Consider the following 22,708-nt stretch of genomic DNA (forward strand, 5'->3'; position numbering starts at 1 on the left):
TTCTACTCACAAATGTGGGTTACCACTCATGCAACCACTGTATAGGCAGATGGGGAGATTAGACCTTTTCCCGCTCAGGAGTAAGAGTGGGTCCACACTAGACCCAGTTGCAGGACGGACACTGCAGTCCGGATCAGGGGAAGTACCCACCGTACTGCAAACTGATGAAAGTGCATCAGTTTTGCATCAGTTTCCGTTCAGGTTTTTCCCTGACAGAAAACGTCTCCATCATTAGGAAGGAGTGGGAGGATTTTTTTGGGCCAATCATAAAGCTGAGGCTATCCGTTTTAACATCCGTTCTTTGCCTGTGGAGCTGGAGATGCGTTTTCTCATTGCTTTCACTACCCCTGCGTGTATCCGTGGTCCTGATCCGTTGCGTGAAAATGCAGCAGATCCAGGCCTTCCATTCAGGTTTTGAAAATGGATCCCCGCAAACGCAGACGGATGCGTTTTTTACTTGGGTGAGGCTGGCTGCTATTTTGAACATTAGTATCCGGGACTCCGTTTTTCATCAGGTTTGAAAAACGCAGCCACGGATACGTTTTCGGACCTAGTGTGGACCAGCTCTAAGAAGTGGCTCTCTGTAGATCGGAGGAAGAAAGGGGGGTAAAACACCCCTCCACCTGGGGTGGACTTTGGCAGAGCAGAGAACAGAGGTGCCAGCAGAATATAATTGCCTAAAATTCTTAAAATGGGAGAGGTAGTGGTGGACTTACCTACTCCAAAAGACACAACTTAAACGTAAATAGAGAAACAGAGTGTCTAACACAGAGGCGCTTAATTCGGACCTGGACGGTGTTAGCTGTATACTTCTTTCTACTGCCCGATGAAGCAGGCTCGCGCCTGCGAAACACGCTGCATATTATCGAGGAGTTTATAAATGAATTTTCTGTTAGGATCGCGCCTGCGAAACACGCTGCATATTATCGAGAAGTTTATAAATGCATTTTCTGTTTAAACATCATTACGTTTAAAGAGAAACTCCGACCAAGAATTGAACTTTATCCCAATCAGTAGCTGATACCCCCTTTTATATGAGAAATCTATTCCTTTTCACAAATAGCCCATCAGGGGACGCTGTAGGGCTGATATTGTGTTGAAATCTCTCCCACGAGAAACTCTGAGGACCGTGGTACTCCTGGCAGTTTCCTGTCTGTGAACCTTGTTGCATTGTGGGAAATAGCCGTTTACAGCTGTTTCCAACTGTCAAAAAAGCATGCAGCAGCTACATCACCTGCCGGCAGTAAAAATGTCACCATGTAATAAATGTCAGAATGTAAAATCAGGGATTTAAAAGATTTTACAATGGGCAAACATTGACTAAATCATTTATACATAATTACTGTAAAAATGAAATGAATGAATGTTTTATTACATTATTTTCACTGGAGTTCTTCTTTAAGTTATGTCCTTTGGAGTGGGTAAGTCCACCATTACCTCTCCCTTTTTCAGAATTTTAGCCAATTGCACAGTATTCTGCTGGCAGCTCTGTTCTCTACCATTCTACTACAGTAAATTTCCTTTATAGTAGACCCCAAGGGACCAGGAAAAGTAGTTTAAGATACGTGATACATTGTATATTCATACAGGTTCCTGGTTGGGACCTGGGGGGGACTGCGTTTACTATAGTCAGAGGTTTACTATATCACAGTTTACCATAATGGGATTCTACTGTATATGTCACTACAGGGCCTCTTTAAATGATCTTTGCTTTACTGTTTAGCAGTTATCCTGAGACAGTTGTAATGACCTCACCTGGACCAGACAGAAGCCGCTTCCGGACACTTGGATGTTGTAGTTCCCGTTGGCATCAGGCAGAGCCTGTCGCTGCGCAATCAGCCTGTTCTCTTTGTTCAGGTTAAAGTTAGCGACTTCTGCATTGTCCTTTGTGACCAGGACGGTTTGTTGGGGATTGGGGATGTAGAAAATACGAGCCACTTCCGAGAGAGCCTGGATAGCGGCAACCGTGTCCTGGAAGATAGACAAAAACATTTGTGAATATATGTGATGTTTAGATTTCCAACTTCCCCTTTTCAGAAAAAATTCCAATGACCAATGTTAACCTCCTCTGGTGTTTGAACTGGTATATGCAGGGCCGCCAACAGGACATCACAGGAGGGACATCAGTATGGGGCCCAAGATGAGGCTGGGGCCTGAACAGTGGCACACTCCTCCCCCCCAAACATGAGGCTGGGGCCTGACACATTACACACACTCCCCCCGCCCCCTTCTCCCATGGGTGCACACTACACATCCCAGCTGCGGAATCCTAAACTGCAGCTGGGGCACATGTGGTACTGCGACTTGGGTGGGTGAGTTGCAAACACTGTGCTGATCTATTGGTCAGCTGTGGAAGTAAGAGGGGCAGCCATATGTGGTGGGCAGGGGCCTTGGGGTGAAACTGTCTGTGGTCCCCTCCACATTAAATTTTAAGGGGTGGGAGAAAGGGGCTGATTAAAGAGGAGAACTAGCCAATGTGTGTGTGGGGGGGGGGGGGGGGTGAGGTTTGAGGGGGTTGGCAGCAGCTTTTCCCAGTATGAGGGTGGGGCCCTGCGGATATGAGGGTGGGGCCCTGCGGATATGTCTCAGTGTTTTGGGCGATGTGCCTGATGAAGGGCTCCGCCCGACACTAATTATTCCCTTTTTGACTTGCTCAAACACGGAAAGGAGACTATACTTGTTGTGGGCCATCTTTAATTTGGAATTGGAAAAAAAAATGTCCCCATTTTATTCTCCCATGTTGTCCTTTTTTACATGCTGTATACACTCACCTAAAGGATTATTAGGAACAGCTGTTCAATTTCTCATTAATACAGTTATCTAATCAACCAACCACATGGCAGTTGCTTCAATGTATTTAGGGGTGTGGTCCTGGTCAAGACAATCTCCTGAACTCCAAGCTGAATATCAGCATGGGAAGAAAGGCGATTTAAGCAATTTTGAGCGTGGCATGGTTGTTGGTGCCAGACGGGCCGGTCTGAGTATTTCACAGCCTGCTCAGTTACTGGGATTTTCACACACAACCATTTCTAGGGTTTACAAAGAATGGTGTGAAAAGGGAAAAACATCCAGTCTGCGGCAGTCCTGTGGGAGCGAAAATGCCTTGTTGATGCTAGAGGTTAGAGGAGAATGGGCCGACTGATTCAAGCTGATAGAAGAGCAACGTTGACTGAAATAACCACTCATTACAACCAAGGTATACAGCAAAGCATTTGTGAAGCCACAATACACACAACCTTGAGGCAGATGCAGTACAACAGCAGAAGACCCCACCGTGTACCACTCATCTGCACTACAAAAGAGGCTACAATTTGCACAAGCTCACAATTATTGGACAGTTGAAGACTGGAAAAATGTTGCCTGGTCTGATGAGTCTCGATAGAGTCAGAATTTGGCTTAAACAGAATGAGAACATGGATTCATCATGCCTTGTTACCACTGTGCAGGCTGGTGGTAGTGATGATGTAATGGTGTGGGGGATGTTTTCTTAGCACATTTTAGGCCCCATAGTGCCAATTGGGCATCGTTTAAATGCCACGGGCTACCTGAGCATTGTTTCTGACCATGTCCATCCCTTCATGACCACCATGTCCCCATCCTCTGATGGTTCTTCCAGCAGGATAATGCACCATGTCACAAAGCTCAAATCATTTCAAATTGGTTTCTTGAACATGACAATGAGTTCACTGTACTAAAATGGCCGCCACAGTCACCAGATCTCAGCCCAATAGAGCATCATTGGGATGTGATGGAACGGGAGCTTCGTGCCCTGGATGTGCTTCCCACAAATCTCCATCAACTGCAAGATGCTGTCCTATCAATATGGGCCAACATTTCTAAAGAATGCTTTCAGTACCTTGTTGAATAGATGCCACGTAGAATTAAGGCAGTTCTGAAGGCAAAAGGGGGTCAAACACCGTATTAGTATGGTGTTCCTAATAGTCGTTTAGGTGAGTGTATAATGTATGGAAACTATCTACATTTTATCTTGACCTTGGGCCAGTTCAAATCAGCAGGGAGTGCATCTAATTGGGCCTGACTGTTCCCAGCTTGGTCCAAATATCCACGCCTCCTGGAATGATCAGAATCTGATTGGCCATCTTTAATCATTATATACATCTACATTGAGCAAAAATCTGCCTTTCGCTCAAGATTTCTATATATGCCGTAGTTTTTTTTTTTTTTTTTTAAGAGGTGTGTGGGTAACATGTCCTTGGGCTGTTTGCTTAGTATGTTTTGAGGGACCCAGTGCTAGAAGGGTGAATGGCAAAAAGAGATAAAAGGTCTTCTTTGTAACACACTTTTACAATTTCATGTTTCCTATGTTTACAATAAAGCATATCTAAACTCATATAAATGAAATAAAAACAACCTAGATATTTATTTTAAATAGCTATAAAACCATTTTTTTCTTAAATGAGTTCAGGCATGCTTTAATTATCAGAAACATATAAAATAGTAATAGTATACAAAAAGAAAATCTTATATATATATATATTTTTTTTTTTTTTTTTTAGGAAAGTTCCACCTCTTTTTTTTTTTTTTGCGATCCTAACCTTACCATAATTTTTAAATACACTGAAAATAAAACAAATCACTATGCAATGCATTTCTTAAAAAAAAAAAAAAGACAAAACACATTTGATGCACTATTATTTTTAGCATTTCACGGCTTCCATAATTACCGGTGTAGATGAGAATCCTCCATGAGAGTTCTGCTGACGGACTAGCCATTGGGTGATCTGGGCCATGGTGGTCATGTTTAGTTCAGATCTGCAGCAGGTGGATCCTGCCAGACTCATCAACACGTAAGAGGTGATCTGGACCTCAGGTGATCTATACACAGGCGTGAAAAATGGAACGGGTCGAATCTCGGGCATGTCCTTCCTCTGCCAGTGTATGGTGCCATCTGTAGAAAGAGAGTGGCAAAGGGAGGAAAGTCAGGAAATGTTGGGTAAATCCATATTCTATACCTGAGTAACTACTCCATGTAATTTTGCCCTCCTGCCTAGTTGCATAGCAGCCAATAGTGTTCTGGGCTTGCATATTTATTATTTTTTAAGTATTTTATAGCACCAGCATATTATGCAGCGCTGTACAGAGTATATTGTCTTGTCACTAACTGTGCCTCAGAGGGGCTCACAATCTAGTCCATACCATAGTCATATGTCTATATCTTGTAGTGCATGTATCATAGTCTAGGGACTATTTTAGGGGGAAGCCAATCAACTTAACTGTATGTTTATGGGATGTGGGAGGAAACCAGGGTGCCTGGAGGAAACCCACGCAGACACGGGGAGAACATACTGTTATGATCGCTTCTGCAGCGTTTACTGCTGACTGCACTGGTATTGCAAACCAAGCAGTTCTAATGTCATTACATGCATTTGCTTGCATAGTTTGGTTTGCACTTAAACTAGTTGCTGATTCCATCTGCAGTCGCTCTGAAGTTTATGACAGTTTAATATGCTTTTGTGTAAACAAACATTGTCTGCTGCAGTGGAGGGGCGGTCCCTTTCCTGCAGGCTGCATATCATTGTCTGCCTTTTCCTGCTGTCAGCCTGTGATTAATTACCATTCACTTGTGTGGGAATCTGCAGGTCTGCTCCCATTGGATGACCTCAGTATAAAGAACTGCTTCCTGCAATGCCTCATGGGCTATCATAGTTTCAGACTCTATCTGTTACTCTGCTCGTGCCCCACCTCGTTCCTGGTCCGTGTGGACTGCGCTGACTCCTGCGAAGGGGTCAGCGAGTCCTCCTAGTTCTGCTCTTGTTCTAGAAGTTGCTACTTGCTTGTCTTGTGTCATATATTGGTTCATCGCCAATATATACGCATACTTGCGCATTTTGTTATTTTCCTTGTATTCGTGTTGCGTTAATATATCAGTGTCGCTGATATATACGTACACGAACTGTTTATTTCCTGTGTTCAGCTAGTCAGTTTTCCAGCACGTTTTGGTAGTTTGCGCGTATCGTGAACACCCGTGCTGAGCTAGTTATCCTGTTCCTGGTCCTGTTTGTGGATTGCGTTCATCTCTGCGAAGAGATAACGAATCCTTCTGAATCCTGTTCCTGGTCCTGTTTGTGGATTGCGTTTATCTCTGCGAAGAGATAGCGAATCCTTCTGAGTCCTGTTCCCTGTATTACTTCAGTCTTAGTCAGAGTTCCTGCTTATGTCATATATCGGTTCATTGCCAATATATACATATGTTAGTCAGACGTTACGAATAGTTTCATTGATAGCTGTAATTGTAATACGCTAGGAAAACATACTTATTGTATATTTATCTGTGTTACGTTCATCTATCTCGATCCTGCTATTTCCTGACTGTCCTGTCCTGTCTTTGTGAGGCACGCCATCGCCGCAACGCATTGGCTGCCTCATTCCAGTCTGTCTGGTTTTGGACGCTTGCTGTCGCTAAGTAATCGCTAGCTAGCAAGCGTTCATTCTATCTACCTGTCCTGGTCTCCTCAGTCCTGGTTTATGCGCTCAGCGCTACCTTGCGCTGAGACGTTATTACGAAAGTGTTTGTGGCTGTTCAGATCTGCACCGGCTCTGTGCACCACAATCTCCTATTGGAGTCAGTCCTCTCCTCCACTAAACTGGGGATATCCTGATCCCTTGTGCTGGTGTGTGTACCTCCTTCACGTCAGCTTATGTGTTGTATGCTGACTGTGGAGATTACACCCCCAAGCTTAACATTATGATAGCCCCATTACCAATCCCCATTGTGGGGGGGGTTCCCAGCAAAAATGACACTGTTTGTTATGGTTCCTGTTCCTTTAAGAAATTTGAGAAGCTCAATTCTGAAACAGAAAATGAGTTTTTTTCTGAATGTGCCAGGTTCCTGGCCAATCCTGAGCTCCAGGCTACTCCTGTTTCAACGTGGGCCCCCCAGCTAGTTTATGTTTTATTTAAGGGAAGATTGTTTCAGTGGGCCTACGATGTCTTGGATCATACCAATTTAAAAGAAAGACCACTGGAATTTCTAGCGTTTGTGATCCATAACTGGCTGCGCAAAACCGATTTGCCTAGCCCTTTTGATAAGCTCCTGGCAGCTTGTCAATCAGCTGCTCCTTCTACTGCCTACAAAAATAATCAGCAAGCAGATAATTGTTCTGATAACTTTTCTTCTGCTAAGGCAGCAGGGTCTAAAGCCAAACGTAAACGCTCCAAAAGAAAAGCGTTACAATCAGCGGAGTCGTTGCCCTTGGCGACTGCGCATCAGATCTGTAATGAGACTCCGCCAGTAGTAGATAATGAAATTCAGTCACCATTCAGGGGAGTCAAATGGACCTATGAAACTACTAATGAACTTTCATTGCTAGCCAGGGAAAATAAAAGTTCTTGTTTAAATGAATTATCTGAATATGATTATGAAGATATATTACAGAGTATTGAACAGATCAATTTATTCGTGCAGCAAGGGAAATTTGCATACACTACAGTTCAATACTTGCTACAGGTATTGGAGATCCTTAGGAATAAGAAATCGGCCAATCACCTGCTAAATAACCCAATGTATGTTTCTGCCACTAACACATTTGCAAACTATGATCAGCCGGAATGCTCAGCTGTTAAATATGCATGGGATCCTCCATTTGAGAAAGGAGAGATGGAAGCTCTGGTCTATGAATGGAAGAAAGATGCAAGTTCATTTTGTCAGTTTTACAGTGCAAAAAGTGAATTAGTATTGAATGCATGCATTAAGTCTGCCTATAACCTAATAAAGACTGGTGTGTGTGGGTATGACTTTGTGGCTCCATTGATCGATGTGTGGAGAATGATTCTGGACGATTTTTATGTGATTCAATCAGTTGATACCAGGGAAGACACACTGTCAAGTGGAGATTGTTCCACTTCCTCAGTTCCTGAGGACTCGCCTGCTTCAGCACCTTTGGCTGATTCAGCGAGTGATTCAGAGCTCCTTTTGTGTGAAATCGAAGTTCCTGTAATTCCACCCTGTACCATGGATAACTCAGTGTTACTTCCCAGTAAAACAGAAATTACTAATACTTCCTTAATCTTGCCCTGCACAAATTTCTCAGCAGAGGACCCAGAGGTCCTGCTGACTTCTGAGTCCAGCCTAGCCAGTACTCATGAATCTTTGTTCAGTGAAACAGACACCAGAAAAATCTTACCTGTCTCTGCAAACACTTCTGCAGAAATTACCTGTGTTAATAAAGTTCAACTCCTGTCTGATCCAGCAGATGCCAATAGATGCACTACATCAGTTTCTGAGTCCCAACAATCCTGTCCAGAAATCTCAGAACCCCAGCATCTGAATTTTCCAATTTCACAATTGAATGGTGATTTAGATGCGCAAACATTGTGTTTTGATCTTCCTGTTTCTACACCTCACTCTAGTTTCATGAATAACTCAGAGCGTCTGCTATGTGAGTCCGAAATCGCAGAATTATTACCGTGTTCAGAAAATGTTCCAGTGAACTTGCCCTGTACCATGAATTGTGCAGTAGATCTCTCCAATGAAACTCAGGTCACAGAATCATTATGCTGTCCAGCAGGTGCTTCCATGGTTTTGCCCTGCAGTGTGGACTGTTCGGTGATCCTGTCCAGTGAAGCTGTGGTCACAGAGTCTTATGCTTCACCCAGTACTTTGGATACTTCAAACCCTCTAGCAGAACAGTCTGAGGCACTACTTACCTCAGTTGGTGTTGCAGTAATATTCACTTGTCTAGCAGCTGTTTTGGAATTACAGTCTGCTCTAATAAAACTTGATGAATTTCTGCCCAGCGAAGCAGAGGTCATTGAAATATTGTCCTTGTCAGCAAGTGTGTTAGATACCTTGCCCTGTACACAGTCTGATTTAACCAATGTTGTTGAGTCCCTCTCCAGTGTTGTAACAGCCGAGGAACTCCAGCCCTGTCCTCTGAATGTTTCAAAAGTCTTGCCCTGTAACATGGATAATTCTGACTCGCTGGAAAAAATAATAGAAATCTCAGAATTTCAGTCCGGGTTAATGAGTGTTTCTGAAACCCAGCCCTGTATCCTGGAAAATTCTGGTTCTCTGGCCGGTGTGGCAGAAGTTCCAGAGCCCCCTTCCTGTCCAGTGAGTTACTCAGTTTTGCCTAGTTCAGTGGGGATTGCTGCAATATTGACTTGCTTTGCTGCCCTTCATGAGCTCCAGTCCAGTGTATTTGATGAGTCTCTGTCTAGTCCAGAAGAAGCTATGGGAACCCTGTCTAGTTCAGTGCATACATCAGAAGATTTGCCCTGTCTTGTAAATGCCCCTGAACATGATTTGTTAATAACCCTGCTGGAATCAGCGACATCTAAGTCTGATCCTGCAGTTTTTAGTGAGAATCCAGTAACTATGAAGTCTAGTCATGATGAATTTTTTTTGCCCAGTTCTGGTTTCGGTCCTGTCTTGACTGACTTTGAGGTTCGCAGTTCCTTGACATGCCCAGAGGTTTCTCTTGTGCCGGTGTGCCCAGATGTGCTTCGTATGCCAGACTGCCCAGATGTGTCTGTGTTAGCGTGCTCACGTGCTTCCCTAGTGGAGACATGTTCTGATGTTGCCGGTTGGCCTGCATGCCCGGAGATGGTTCTGGTCCCTAAAAGCCCTGATCTTGATGTTTGTCCTTGTGACCCTGACTCTGGAGTTGCCCTGGGTTCCATAGGGGTTCTTGATAGTTCTCCATGTGAGCCTAAGGGGCGTTCTGACCTGTGGGGATCTCTTTGGAGCTTCCAAGTGTTCTGGGAGATCTCTGAGGAAACTTGTCCTGGTACCTTGGACTGGTTCAACGGTGGGTTTTGTGTTGGTAGGGACAGTTCCGGTGGGCATTGCAAAGGCTTTGGCGTTTTTGGACAGTCCTTGGAAGGCGGTGGGTATCGCGCAGAGAGTTTCTTGGGGTTGTTTTCTGGAAGTCGTGGTTCTGATGGGTGTCACACTGAGGCTTGTAGTGCTGACGGGCATGGTTCGGTAGGTTCTGGTTCCAATTGGTCTAGTTTTGGTGAGACTGATTCGGGAATTTGGTTTTGTCGGACGGATCCGACCTTCATGAATTTTCAGTCAGATCAGTTTGCTGGATTTCCCACTTCTGATTTTTTGGTTTGGGTGGTTCAGGAGAAATATGTCAGTTTTCATAGGCGTCCAGAGGCCGCGTTTAAGGGAGGGGGTACTGTTATGATCGCTTCTGCAGCGTTTACTGCTGACTGCACTGGTATTGCAAACCAAGCAGTTCTAATGTCATTACATGCATTTGCTTGCATAGTTTGGTTTGCACTTAAACTAGTTGCTGATTCCATCTGCAGTCGCTCTGAAGTTTATGACAGTTTAATATGCTTTTGTGTAAACAAACATTGTCTGCTGCAGTGGAGGGGCGGTCCCTTTCCTGCAGGCTGCATATCATTGTCTGCCTTTTCCTGCTATCAGCCTGTGATTAATTACCATTCACTTGTGTGGGAATCTGCAGGTCTGCTCCCATTGGATGACCTCAGTATAAAGAACTGCTTCCTGCAATGCCTCATGGGCTATCATAGTTTCAGACTCTATCTGTTACTCTGCTCGTGCCCCACCTCGTTCCTGGTCCGTGTGGACTGCGCTGACTCCTGCGAAGGGGTCAGCGAGTCCTCCTAGTTCTGCTCTTGTTCTAGAAGTTGCTACTTGCTTGTCTTGTGTCATATATTGGTTCATCGCCAATATATACGCATACTTGCGCATTTTGTTATTTTCCTTGTATTCGTGTTGCGTTAATATATCAGTGTCGCTGATATATACGTACACGAACTGTTTATTTCCTGTGTTCAGCTAGTCAGTTTTCCAGCACGTTTTGGTAGTTTGCGCGTATCGTGAACACCCGTGCTGAGCTAGTTATCCTGTTCCTGGTCCTGTTTGTGGATTGCGTTCATCTCTGCGAAGAGATAACGAATCCTTCTGAATCCTGTTCCTGGTCCTGTTTGTGGATTGCGTTTATCTCTGCGAAGAGATAGCGAATCCTTCTGAGTCCTGTTCCCTGTATTACTTCAGTCTTAGTCAGAGTTCCTGCTTATGTCATATATCGGTTCATTGCCAATATATACATATGTTAGTCAGACGTTACGAATAGTTTCATTGATAGCTGTAATTGTAATACGCTAGGAAAACATACTTATTGTATATTTATCTGTGTTACGTTCATCTATCTCGATCCTGCTATTTCCTGTCTCTCCTGTCCTGTCTTTGTGAGGCACGCCATCGCCGCAACGCATTGGCTGCCTCATTCCAGTCTGTCTGGTTTTGGACGCTTGCTGTCGCTAAGTAATCGCTAGCTAGCAAGCGTTCATTCTATCTACCTGTCCTGGTCTCCTCAGTCCTGGTTTATGCGCTCAGCGCTACCTTGCGCTGAGACGTTATTACGAAAGTGTTTGTGGCTGTTCAGATCTGCACCGGCTCTGTGCACCACAATCTCCTATTGGAGTCAGTCCTCTCCTCCACTAAACTGGGGATATCCTGATCCCTTGTGCTGGTGTGTGTACCTCCTTCACGTCAGCTTATGTGTTGTATGCTGACTGTGGAGATTACACCCCCAAGCTTAACACATACAAACTCCTTGCAGATGTTGACCTGGCTGGGATTAAAACTGGGAACCCAGCATTGTAAGGCAAGAGCGCTAACCACTACGCCACCGCGCTGCTTGCATACTTCAGAAATGACACTCATGTAAGAGCAGCACTTGTCAAGTACCCATACCAATAACACTTCCAGCCCCGGCTGCTGTTCACATCCGTACAGGAGGGAGAAATTACAGGGAGCGTGAGTGGCCAGAGCATGCGTTGCTTCCTTGTCCTCTGTGCGACTTGCTGCAGTCGGAGCCACAAACAGGTGGCAGGGCAGTGCAATGGAGAGAAGCCCATCCAAAACCGAGAACAGGTAAGTAGAAGGATCCCAAACTACACACGCTGGCATAGATGTAGTGTAATGCTAGCTACACATGATGCAATTTTCTGACAGAAGTACTGCCAGATCGATTACTTCCAACATGTTTTGATTTCCGATACATTTTTCGATTGATTTTCCATTCACTTCTATGAAAAATCATTCAGAAAATCGTTCGGAAATCAGGTTGGACAGCAGATCGGGCATGTTAGGAATAGTCGATCTGACAGTAAATCTGTCAGAAAATTGCATCGTGTGTACCTAGCATAAACTCGGGTGTACTTTACACAGTGATAATTTTGCACTTAGAGCAAGAAAAAGACAGATCTTAAAATCAGTCTGCAGGAAGTTTTAAAGTTTTGAAACCGAATGATACCATTGATTGGCTAACTGAAAATAAAAAAAACAGTGAGTCTTTAGCTAATGAGCCATCTTCAGTCTTTGTCCCTGTATACAAGATGTTAGGGCACACAGCTATATATACAGTCAGCAGGAGATGCATAGATTGTTTTGTAAATATAAATACATGTAATACAGTTGTCATCCTGTTTCAAAACATCCTGCTCTCACTGATGGATAACACAGTACAATGCTTTGCTGCTACTAAAAAAAAAAAAAGTCAGGAAAGACTTAAGCTGTAGCACAAAGAATGTTGCTGTCATTCACTGGGGAAAAAACAAACAAACCATAAATGTAACAGGTCTGAGGTCTTTAATGAGACTCTGTAACGAAAAAAAGTTCCTCTGGGGGGTACTCACCTCAGTAGGGGAAAGCCTCAGGGTCCCAAATGAGGCTTCCCTCCCCGCTGCTGTAGCTGCCGTCAATCCAGCGCTGGCTCCCCCCAAGGGTCCCGCAATCCTGGCTCGACAAGCCTGACAAGCCCTGCTATATTTACCTTCCCTGGCTCCAGCGGGGGCACTGTTGGGGCTCTCAGCATGGAGATAGGCGACAATAGATGATCTCTGTCGGGTCCTCTCTACTGTGCAGGCCCAGGAGATTTGCACCTGCGCAGTAGAGCGGGCCGACAGCGATTGGCTATTTCCGCCTATTTCCAAGCAGAGAGCCGATATTGCGCCTGCGCTGGAGCCGGGAAGGTAAATATTTACATCCCCGCTGTTTAGAGGGCCAGGTCTCCTGTGTCAAAGGCAGAGCTCACTCTCCGGCCACATAAATACATTTGTTAGGTTGCTAGGGTGTACATAGAAGCTACAAACAGGAAAAGGGCGGAGACATTCGGGGGGTTGGCCCACCTGTGTTACGGATAGCCTTCCTCATGAGCTTCATCAGCAGAGGGTCACTGAACTCAGACATATCGGCCAGTGTGAAGACACGTAGCATGAGGGCTTCCACAAGCAGTGTCTGATCAGTGGTTGTGGCATTCTTCAGACACTGCATAGCTCCCTCCAACAGTGTCTTCTGTGGAACAAAAACACAGAACAACATACATCAAAAGCCAAAAAAGACTGAACATGAGAAACATATGACAAGGAAGAGCTCTAGCGCTTTTATTGAGTCTTGTGCGAGGAAAGGGCAAACATTTTATCTATGGTCTAAATTCAACACCACATAAATCCAACAGCTGGATGGCTTAAACTCAAGCTTTTTACCTCATTTAGCTGCTAATTGATGAGCTTGCCTTTTTCTAAACAGCATAATCAAATTGTTTTGGAAGTGTCAAACTGAGTAAACAAGGTAAAAAAAGTGTGTGTGTGTGTGTGTGTGTGTGTGTGTGTGTGTGTGTGTGTGTGTGTGTGTGTGTGTATACATCAGTCTGCTGTGTTTTTGTGTGTGTGTGATAAAGAAGAAAGTGGTGCCCAGAGAAGATAAAATGCGTTAAAAACAAATAAAATTTAAAAAAGTGAGGTGGCTTACCTCATTAAAGACAAATTCACGTATTAATAGAATTTTATTGCACTGGCAACACGTTTCGTGGGTGCGTACCCACTTCCTCAGGAAAAATAGCAGTGCCTAATAGTGCTTGTAGCCACAAATAAGGCGCCTCTCATGTGTGTGTGACACTCCACAGCCCACTGACACCCAGAGCTGTGTGCACACAACTATTGTTGCCTCATTAATTTGCAGGCACAGAACCACTCCAGTGCATTATTGTTTCACTGTATTCTGATAGTACTTTTGCATTTCTCTGTGTGAGACACTCCACAGCCCACTGGCACCCATAGCTGTGCATTATGTGATTTCTGCCCTTTAGGCATTCAAATCTGACTCTGCGTCAACTCCGTAATTTTTGGTGGGACTTTTGGCACGGATCCCCCTCCGGGATGCACCTGTCCAGGTGTTAGACCCTTTGAAACAAGATTTCCATCACTTTTGTGGCCAGAAACAGTCTTAGTAGGTTTTAAAATTCACCAGTTTCACCAGATTCGACTGTTCGTGAACATTTTCCGGAAGGTTGCGTTCGTTGTTCGAGAACGTTAAATTCTATGTTCGCAACATCTCTATGTGTGGGCGGGACTTTCTCTCTTTTATTTGCTCACCAGTTACTAAATTAGGAGTCAATCTGATAATTGACAGCAACATCACCGGCTGTCGTGCAAACCAATGTTTGTGATTTTAAATTTATTTTTTTGCAGCTTCCAGGATGAAGCTGACAGGTGAGTGGTTAGGGAGGGAACCGTGTGGAAGATGTGCCTACACAACGCGTCCCTGTAAAAGATGTATTACGTTCAACCAAAGCCTCCCACCTGAATGCTACCTAATTTATGCAATTCCTGCTTGATTTGGTACGGCAGGCAATTGGCTGACTGGCGCCTGCTGACCAAATACAGGTAGAAAATTACCTGTGAGCAAATTGTGTGTGTTGCAGACGGCAACATCAGTCAGCTTCAGAGAGGTGTAAATATGCATTGAAGTTACATCAGAGCAGTCTTATAGTGTTTTATTTATTTTTTTAATGCCTATTGGCAAAATTGTAATTTTGAGTGTAATTCCACTATTTATTCAGCATGACCAGTACAATCCATGAAGGCCCTGATCAAGAAACCTCTACAATCCTGTCATTTCTTACCCCCAGGCTGTAGTCGGTTTCCAGCAATGCAATTGCAACATAAGCAGTCAATTCGATATCATTCCCTGCGTCCTGTAAGAAAAACATGCGCACATTAGTTCAGCAAAGAGCATAAGGGCATAAAGGTCTTCTACCTCAACTGAAAGGAGACGTAATAATGCTCTTCCCCACCTCTTGTTCCCCTCTATTCCTTTAGAGTGTAAGCTCCTTAGGGCAGGGCTCTCTCACCCTTTTGTGTCTTGGATTTTGTTACCTATTTATACATATTAATTCTATCATTGTGATAACCAATTATGTACTTTGTACTGATTCTGTATTTTGTACCAACTACTCTGTATTTTGTATTTTGATGTATACCATTGTCTGTATTATTATGTACCCCATGTTTGTTTCCTATTTTGTAAATCACCCGTACGAATTTCTCCGTCCCTTTTTCCATCCTTTTACCACCAGGGACGGAGAAATCCATACTTCCCGCGCTCCCGCCGCTGCCCGCGCTCCCCCTCGCTTATGCGCGCACTCCCGCTCGCATGCACGCCGCTGCCCGCTCGCCCGGAGATCAATGAACAGGAAAATCCATTCCCATTCGTTGATCTAAGCCCCGAAATGATCCGCTGCTTCTCCGATAAGCAGCGCGATCATTGTGAAGAAAAAAAAAAGTTCCCAGCCTCTTTGTACTTCCTGCAAGCGTCCTTCCGGACGCTTGCAGGTCGCATAAACAAAATGTTACTGTGGACATCTTGTGGCCAAATAGGAAAACTACACCCTAAAGCATTTTTCACATCCAAATACATTACTTATACACAAAAAATTAACTCATTACCACCCACACTCCCCATTTTTTTTTTTGTAATTTAAAAAAAATTAAACATTGTACAATTAAAAAAAATACATAAATAGTTACCTTAGGGACTGAACTTTTTAAATATTTATGTCAGTAACACTGTTACTTTATAAACTATGGGCTTGTAATTAGGGATAGACGCAAAACTGAAAAAAATGCACCTTTATTTCCAAATAAAATATTGGCGCCAAACATTGTGATAGGGACATAGTTTAAACTGTTTAATAACCGGGACACATGGGCAAATACATTTCATGGGTTTTAATTACAGTAGCATACATTATTGAAAAACTATAATGGCCGAAAACTGAAAAATAATGATTTTTTCCCACATTTTTCCTATTTTCCCATTAAAACATATTTAGAATAAAATAAATCTTGGCATAATGTCCCACCTAAAGAAAGCCTAATTGGTGGCGGAAAAAACAAGATATAGTTCATTTCATTGTGATAAGTAATGATAAAGTTATAGACGAATGAATGGAAGGCGCGCTGAAAGGTGAAAATTGCTCTGGTGCTCAAGGGGTAAAACCCCTCAGTGGTGAAGTGGTTAAAGGACTACTATTGCAAACATCGTAAAATGTAAGATACATGTAAACACATACATATAAGAAGTACGTTTCTTTCAGTGAAAATGTGCCATAAATGATTTTTCTCCCATGTTGCTGTCACTCACAGTAGGTAGTAGAAATCTGACATTACCGACAGGTTTTGGACTAGCCCATCTCCTCTTGGGGGATTCTCAGCACTTGGTAAATGGTAGTTGCTCAGTTAAACTGGCAAAATAGTATGCAGCGAGCAGGGAGGCTGGCCAGCATCTTTGTATAAATCTTTTTCAGGGAGTGTCATTTTATGAAGAATAAAGGCCATGCTGAGAATCCCCCATGAATAGATGGACTAGCCCAAAACCTGTCAGCTCTGTCAGATTTCTACTACCTACTGTAAGTGACAGCAACATAGGAGAAAAGTAATGTATGGCTCATTTTACCGGCAGAGTACTGCATGTTGTGCAATCAGCACAATCAGTGCAGCATAGGTAATGCGAGTGTTGGTTGCTATAGTCAAGCACATTACGCAAGTAGCATACCACACGTTACCGTAGCAACTAGTGATGGGCGAACACCTGGATGTTCGGGTTCGGGAAAGTTCGCCGAACATGGCCGAGATGTTCGGCATGTTCGGGCCGAACCCCGAACTTTCCGAACATCCAGCTTTTGGGGGCCATATGGGGTCGCAGGCATAAGGGGGGAGCATGCCCCGATCGCGGGGGGGGGTCGGAAATTCCCCCCACCCCCTCCGCTAGCGCTCCCCCCTCTGCCCGCTTCCCCATAACAAAAGTTTAAGCAAAGTACCTGTAGTGGATGGCCTGGCAGTGGGCGGCACTGTGGAGTGAGGAGGAGGAGTCCGGAGAGTGACGAGTTGAGGGAGGCCGGGCAGCGGGCGGTTCAGCGGAAGTACCCTTGTGGTACTTCCGCCCTTTCTCTGACCTCACGCCCGCTGCCCGGCCTCCCTCAACTCGTCACTCTCCGGACTCCTCCTCCTCACTCCACAGTGCCGCCCACTGCCAGGCCATCCACTACAGGTACTTTGCTTAAACTTTTGTTATGGGGAAGCGGGCAGAGGGGGGAGCGCTAGCGGAGGGGGTGGGGGGAATTTCCGACCCCCCCCGCGATCGGGGCATGCTCCCCCCTTATGCCTGCGACCCCATAGGGGGGCAGTATTCGGCCGAACAGGGCCCTGTTCGGCCGAACAGGGGCCCTGTTCGGCCCTGTTCGGCGGCCATTAGAAGTTCGGGGGGAACCCGAACTTAAAAGGCCGAACACCATCAGGTGTTCGGCCGAACGCGAACATCACCCGAACAGTGGCGAACACTGTTCGCCCAACACTAGTAGCAACACTTGCGTCATCCATGTGCGCGACACACAGTACTCTGCGTCTGCCGGCGTTAGAACTGGTAATATTCCCATGTGCTCCCCAATTTTACTGGACCTGTGTGAATCGTTTCTGGTACGCAGAGGCTTGTTGCTACCAAAAGAGGAAGCCAGTGAACTGACAACAGGGTCATGGGTGCCCCAGGTCATTCATGACTGTGGAGGGGGACGGCTGGCCTGTCTGGTCCGCTCCAACAGAAGAGCTACTGTAGCAAAAACTGCAAAAAGCTGGCCTTGTGTTTCCTTGCTTCCTGGGAGCTTAGAAGGTATTTTATTGCTTAGGTGTGAGAAATCTCCGGAGACTGGACTGCCTATGGCAGCAGAGGCGGAGCTTATCTTACCTCCTGCAGGAAGGAGTTCCCTTGTGGTTGGAAGCAGCCGGTCTCCAGGTTCTGAGTATTTCCCAGCCAGATCAGGGATTGCTGCTGGCGGATCTCATCCACAAACACACCGTATCTCTTGATAGCTTCAAAGGTTGCAAAGGTCTTTATTGTCAGCCTGAAAAAAACAAAAAAAAACATTATTATTATGATCAGTAAAAACTTAACCACTTCATGACAACACTTGTAACCGTGACGAGTTGTAGAATACATTTTGGAGTGTCTTAAAGCTTGAATCCACGTCACAATTTCAAAATTATGGTCACATTTGGGAAAGTTGTAGGAAAATATGTGGTAACCTTTTAACCGTAATAAGTAGTAGAATAGAGTTTAGAGAGTTTCAGGGTTGAGGCCCATGTCTTGTGTATTATTTTAGTCACAAACTGAATCAAAAGCACTTACATTTTTGCATATTCTGTACCAAAATAAAAGACTTGTAAAATGAAAACAAAGTTACAGCATATAAAAGAAAAAAAAAACATATATTTTTACATTAGGAACTTGGCTTTTAAAATATGTATGCCGGGAGGGTATATTACTATTATTTTTGCAAATAAGGTCTTGTAATCCTTGATAGCGTACAATGAGAAAGCAAGAAACACAAAAAAGACACCTTTATTTCCAAATACAATAATGTCACCATTCATTGTACTAGGAACATAATCGAAATGTTGTAATAACCAGGATGGATAAGCAAATAAAATGTGTGGGTTTAACTTATAGTTAGCACTGTTTATTGTAAAACTATACTGGATGTAAATGGAGAAATAGTGGGGTTTTTTTTTTCTATGTTTTTCCCCTGTTTTCCCTTTAAAATGCATAGAAAATAAGGTAATTACTAAACATAATTATTACATGCTAAAAGTCTAATTTGTCCTGAAAAAAACAATATATAGATCATTTAGGTGTGATAAGTAGTAATAAAGATATTGGTGAATCAAAGGGATCAGCGCTGATATGTGAAAATTGCTCTCGCCCTAAAGTGGTTAAATCTCGGGTAAATGTTAAAAGGGAAAAAATATAGGAAGTAAGCCAGCTAAATAAGGAATTATTAAATGCAGTTTTAAATACTAAGTATTCACTATAGTTTTATCCAGAGCCGGATTAAGACCACACAGGGCCCCAAGCAGAGCAATAAATTTAGGGCCGCCCTCCTCAGCCACCCTGTTGAAAGGATGTCCCCCCAGAACAGACACTAAATGAGCCTATACACTGGTCGATTTCAGCGTTCGATCGATCCGATCGAATCAATCGCAAATCGGTGCACGATCAAACGGACGATTTCGATCGATTTGATCCGTCAGCAGATCCCAGGCCCATAGAGTTGCATTAGATCTAATGGTGCAGTAATCCCTTTAGATTGATTTTCAAAAGATTTAATTCTGAAATCTATTGGAAATCTGTTCCTAGTGTGTGGCACACATCAGATAGATTCCTGTCAGATTCTACCTGGCAGGCATCTGACAGAAATCTATCTGATGGTCGAATCTGCTGCAAATATATCAGTGTATGACTACTTAAAGAGGAACTCCAGTGAAAATAATGTAGTTAAAAAAGTGCTTCATTTTTTACCATAATTATGTATAAATGATTTAGTCAGTGTTTGCTCATTGTAAAATCTTTCCTCTCCCCGATTTACATTCTGACATTTATTACATGGTGACATTTTTACTGTGGGCAGGTTATGTAGCTGCTCCTAGCTGTTTTGGCCGTTACAGACAGCTGTAAACAGCTAATTCCTGTCTGTGAACATTGTTACATTGTGGCAGTTTGCCCAGAGTACCGCGGTCCTCAGAGCTTCTTGTGGGAGGGATTTCAGCACAAAATCAGTCATACAGCGCCCCCTGATGGTCTGTTTGTGAAAGGCATTATATTTCTCATGGAAAAGGGGGTATCAGCTACTGATTGGGATAAAGTTCAATTCTAGGTTGGAGTTTCTCTTTAAGAAGCACTGAGGAGAATCTGCACCAGGAACCTAGAGAGGTAATAGATACTTTGCTCCCCTCTGCAAATTGCATCTTTTTTGCTGCCGGGTAATGCCAGAATGTGTCAAACTAACTAGATTCACATCTGAGCATGGCTGTGGCCACGCTCAGGTTGGTATAACTCGGGTGATAAAACTAAGGCTAATTAGCTCAGCAATGACAGGAACCAATTGTAAACATCACAAACAGAACTCTAGACTGGGAGCACACTTGTCTGTTTGTGTTTTCTGCCCAGGAAAACTGAGAACCAATGTAAATCAACGTAGGGCCAGTGCACACTGCTAGGTGTTTTTCCTATACAGAAAAAAAAACCCTGCCAGCAGTGAAGCAACGTGTGTATTTTCTATATCAATGTTATTAGCTTCAGTGAAAAAAAATGCCTGCGTTTTCCCACATACAGACACACATGGTAAAAAAACGCACGCAGAAAAGCGCGCACATAAAACTGACAGACAAGTGTGCTCCCAGCCAAAGGCTTTTTAGCAGAGCAATTTATCTAAATGATGATGCTATTATGGAAAAAAAGTTAGCTACAGATGTGCCTGTATCCTTCCTTGCTAACAGCTTCTGAATGCTGGATTGACATGGACAGAGATGACACAGATGACATTAGTCTTTCTAGCCCCCAGCCTGTGTCTGAAATCTTTACAAGCTAAGAAGAGGGGGAGGATCCAGGAGGAGAGAAACACTGTGGCCTCGATTCACCAAGACTTATCGAATCAATTACCAACAGCTCGGTAAAATACCGATCTCGATAAGTTGATTTCAGGATTCATCAAAGTTATCTACAGCTGTTAGCGAGCATTCGGTAATCATTCGGTAATGATGCGATAAAACGGAAGAAAGTGCAATTCATGAAAATGAAAGTGGGCGTGGTTTAGCGTTACATTTAGGATTAGTTATCTCCTTCACTGCTCTGTCGTTATTCCTGTCAGATCATTGCTGACAGAGAAGATGGAGCCATTTGAAGTGGTTATGTATCAGCGGAGAGTGATTCAAAGGCGCAGAAGGGCAAGAATAAGGTCTAGAACCATATCAATTTGCAAGAGAATGGATTTATTTGCTATACCAGGACATCGGCGTTTCTCTTGAATCATCTTGTAAGAGAACACAGGCAGTGCCAGGGAATAACTAAATTGCTAGCTGCACTACATTTTTTCAGAAAAGGCTCCTATCAAGCCGCAGCTGGTAAAATTGGGGGCTTGTCCCATGCCACTCCCAGAATCCTGGTCCAGGTGTTAAGCCCTATTCGGAATGTTGCTATGGAGTGTTCAAAGGACTGCCTTTTTACCCACAATTCCACGGGAATCTTTTGGCCTTGTGTTAAATTACCGCTGTAAAATGGAAATATCGACACATTACCGAATGGTTACCGTATTGCTATCGAGATTTTATTGAAGTCACACCGAATACGGAAAAACCTTGATGAATACAACTAGAAATTGATAAACTTTGAATCCGGTAATTTAACGAACTGAAAAAAAGTTATCGCAAAGACAATGATGAATCGAGGCCTGTGTGTCTTATCTAAACAGAGAGCATTCCTACAGACTTTGTTTGTAATGTACCATAAAGAGTTACATGAACAGGGGCAATAAATCTTTACTGGGGCTGGCGGGCCCCTGACCTTTCACTAGATCAAAGCGGCTGCCTCTGTTGCCTGGTGTATAATCCGGCTCTGGTTTTATCAGCTTCATATAGTTCTTACACAGCTGCCCTTAGAGACTGGGAGTCCCCCTGCAAACCCTCTGTGGTCAGGTTCACAGTGGTGTGGTGTAATGGCCACTTTGCAATGTGTCTTACTGCACCGCAGAGCATCCCCTATGCGATGTTCACAGTGTGGCCGGTGTATTGTAGTATAATGGGTTGCGGTAGGGCAAGCAGTGCATTCCCAGCGTTAATGGTAAAGGCATGCTTTATCAGTAGGTGTGAAGCATACTTTTCATTGACTGTATGCTTCACTGTACCCAACACAACGTGATCATAACGAGTGACGCCACTATCCTGATCTGTTGTGTTTCTGCTGTCAAAGAGAACACAATTCAATGGCCACTGTGAACATGGTGAGGCGTTTCTGGTATGCAGAGGCTTGTTGCTACCAAAAGAGGAAGCCAGTGAACTGACAACAGGGTCATGGGTGCCCCAGGTCATTTATGACTGTGGAGAGGGATGGCTGGTCTGTCTGGTCCGCTCCAACAGAAGAGCTACTGTAGCAAAAACTGCAAAAAGCTGGCCATGTGAGAGAGTGGTCAGAACTTATTGTTCATTGTACCTTGTCGTATATGGGGGGCTGAGTATCTCAGACCAGTCAGAAGGCCCATGCACCCAAACCTTGTAAGGGGAATTTTACCTTCCTCTGGATCTGAACACTGCTATTCCAGCGCAGGTAGATTTGGGCGCAGCTGGCACCACCATAGGCCGTAATAGGAATTACGGCTATATCGGCGCACAGTGAGTAACGGTGGCGCCGTCAGAAGACAGAGCTTAAGTTACTTTTTAAACAATGTAATTTGACCTCCAGCAATTACTGGAAGCTGAATTATTTCATTCCCCCCTATCCACCTGGACCTAGAGGGGGAATAGTATTTAACATCACCGGGAACTTGTGCAGAAGCAGGATAAGCCATATCGACTGTATCCTGCGCCCAAGTCTCCTGGCCCC

At 44.1% G+C, this 22,708-nt stretch overlaps 1 protein-coding gene across 1 annotated transcript in view; it reads right to left on the reverse strand.

The window, feature by feature from the left end:
- The window catches only part of LOC137536060 (ovostatin-like), a 148,153-nt gene that overhangs the window by 29,180 nt on the left and 96,265 nt on the right, over positions 1 to 22,708 (reverse strand). Inside the window, exons 26-30 of the mRNA XM_068258032.1 lie at positions 18,023 to 18,179; positions 14,907 to 14,978; positions 13,132 to 13,297; positions 4,686 to 4,909; positions 1,756 to 1,971 (exon numbers count right to left, since the gene is read on the reverse strand). Of these exons, the coding sequence (XP_068114133.1) occupies positions 1,756 to 1,971; positions 4,686 to 4,909; positions 13,132 to 13,297; positions 14,907 to 14,978; positions 18,023 to 18,179 (835 nt within the window). The remainder of the gene's footprint in view (positions 1 to 1,755; positions 1,972 to 4,685; positions 4,910 to 13,131; positions 13,298 to 14,906; positions 14,979 to 18,022; positions 18,180 to 22,708) is intronic.

Source organism: Hyperolius riggenbachi, chromosome 10 (assembly GCF_040937935.1).
Source record: "Hyperolius riggenbachi isolate aHypRig1 chromosome 10, aHypRig1.pri, whole genome shotgun sequence".
Taxonomy (NCBI): Eukaryota; Metazoa; Chordata; class Amphibia; order Anura; family Hyperoliidae; genus Hyperolius; species Hyperolius riggenbachi.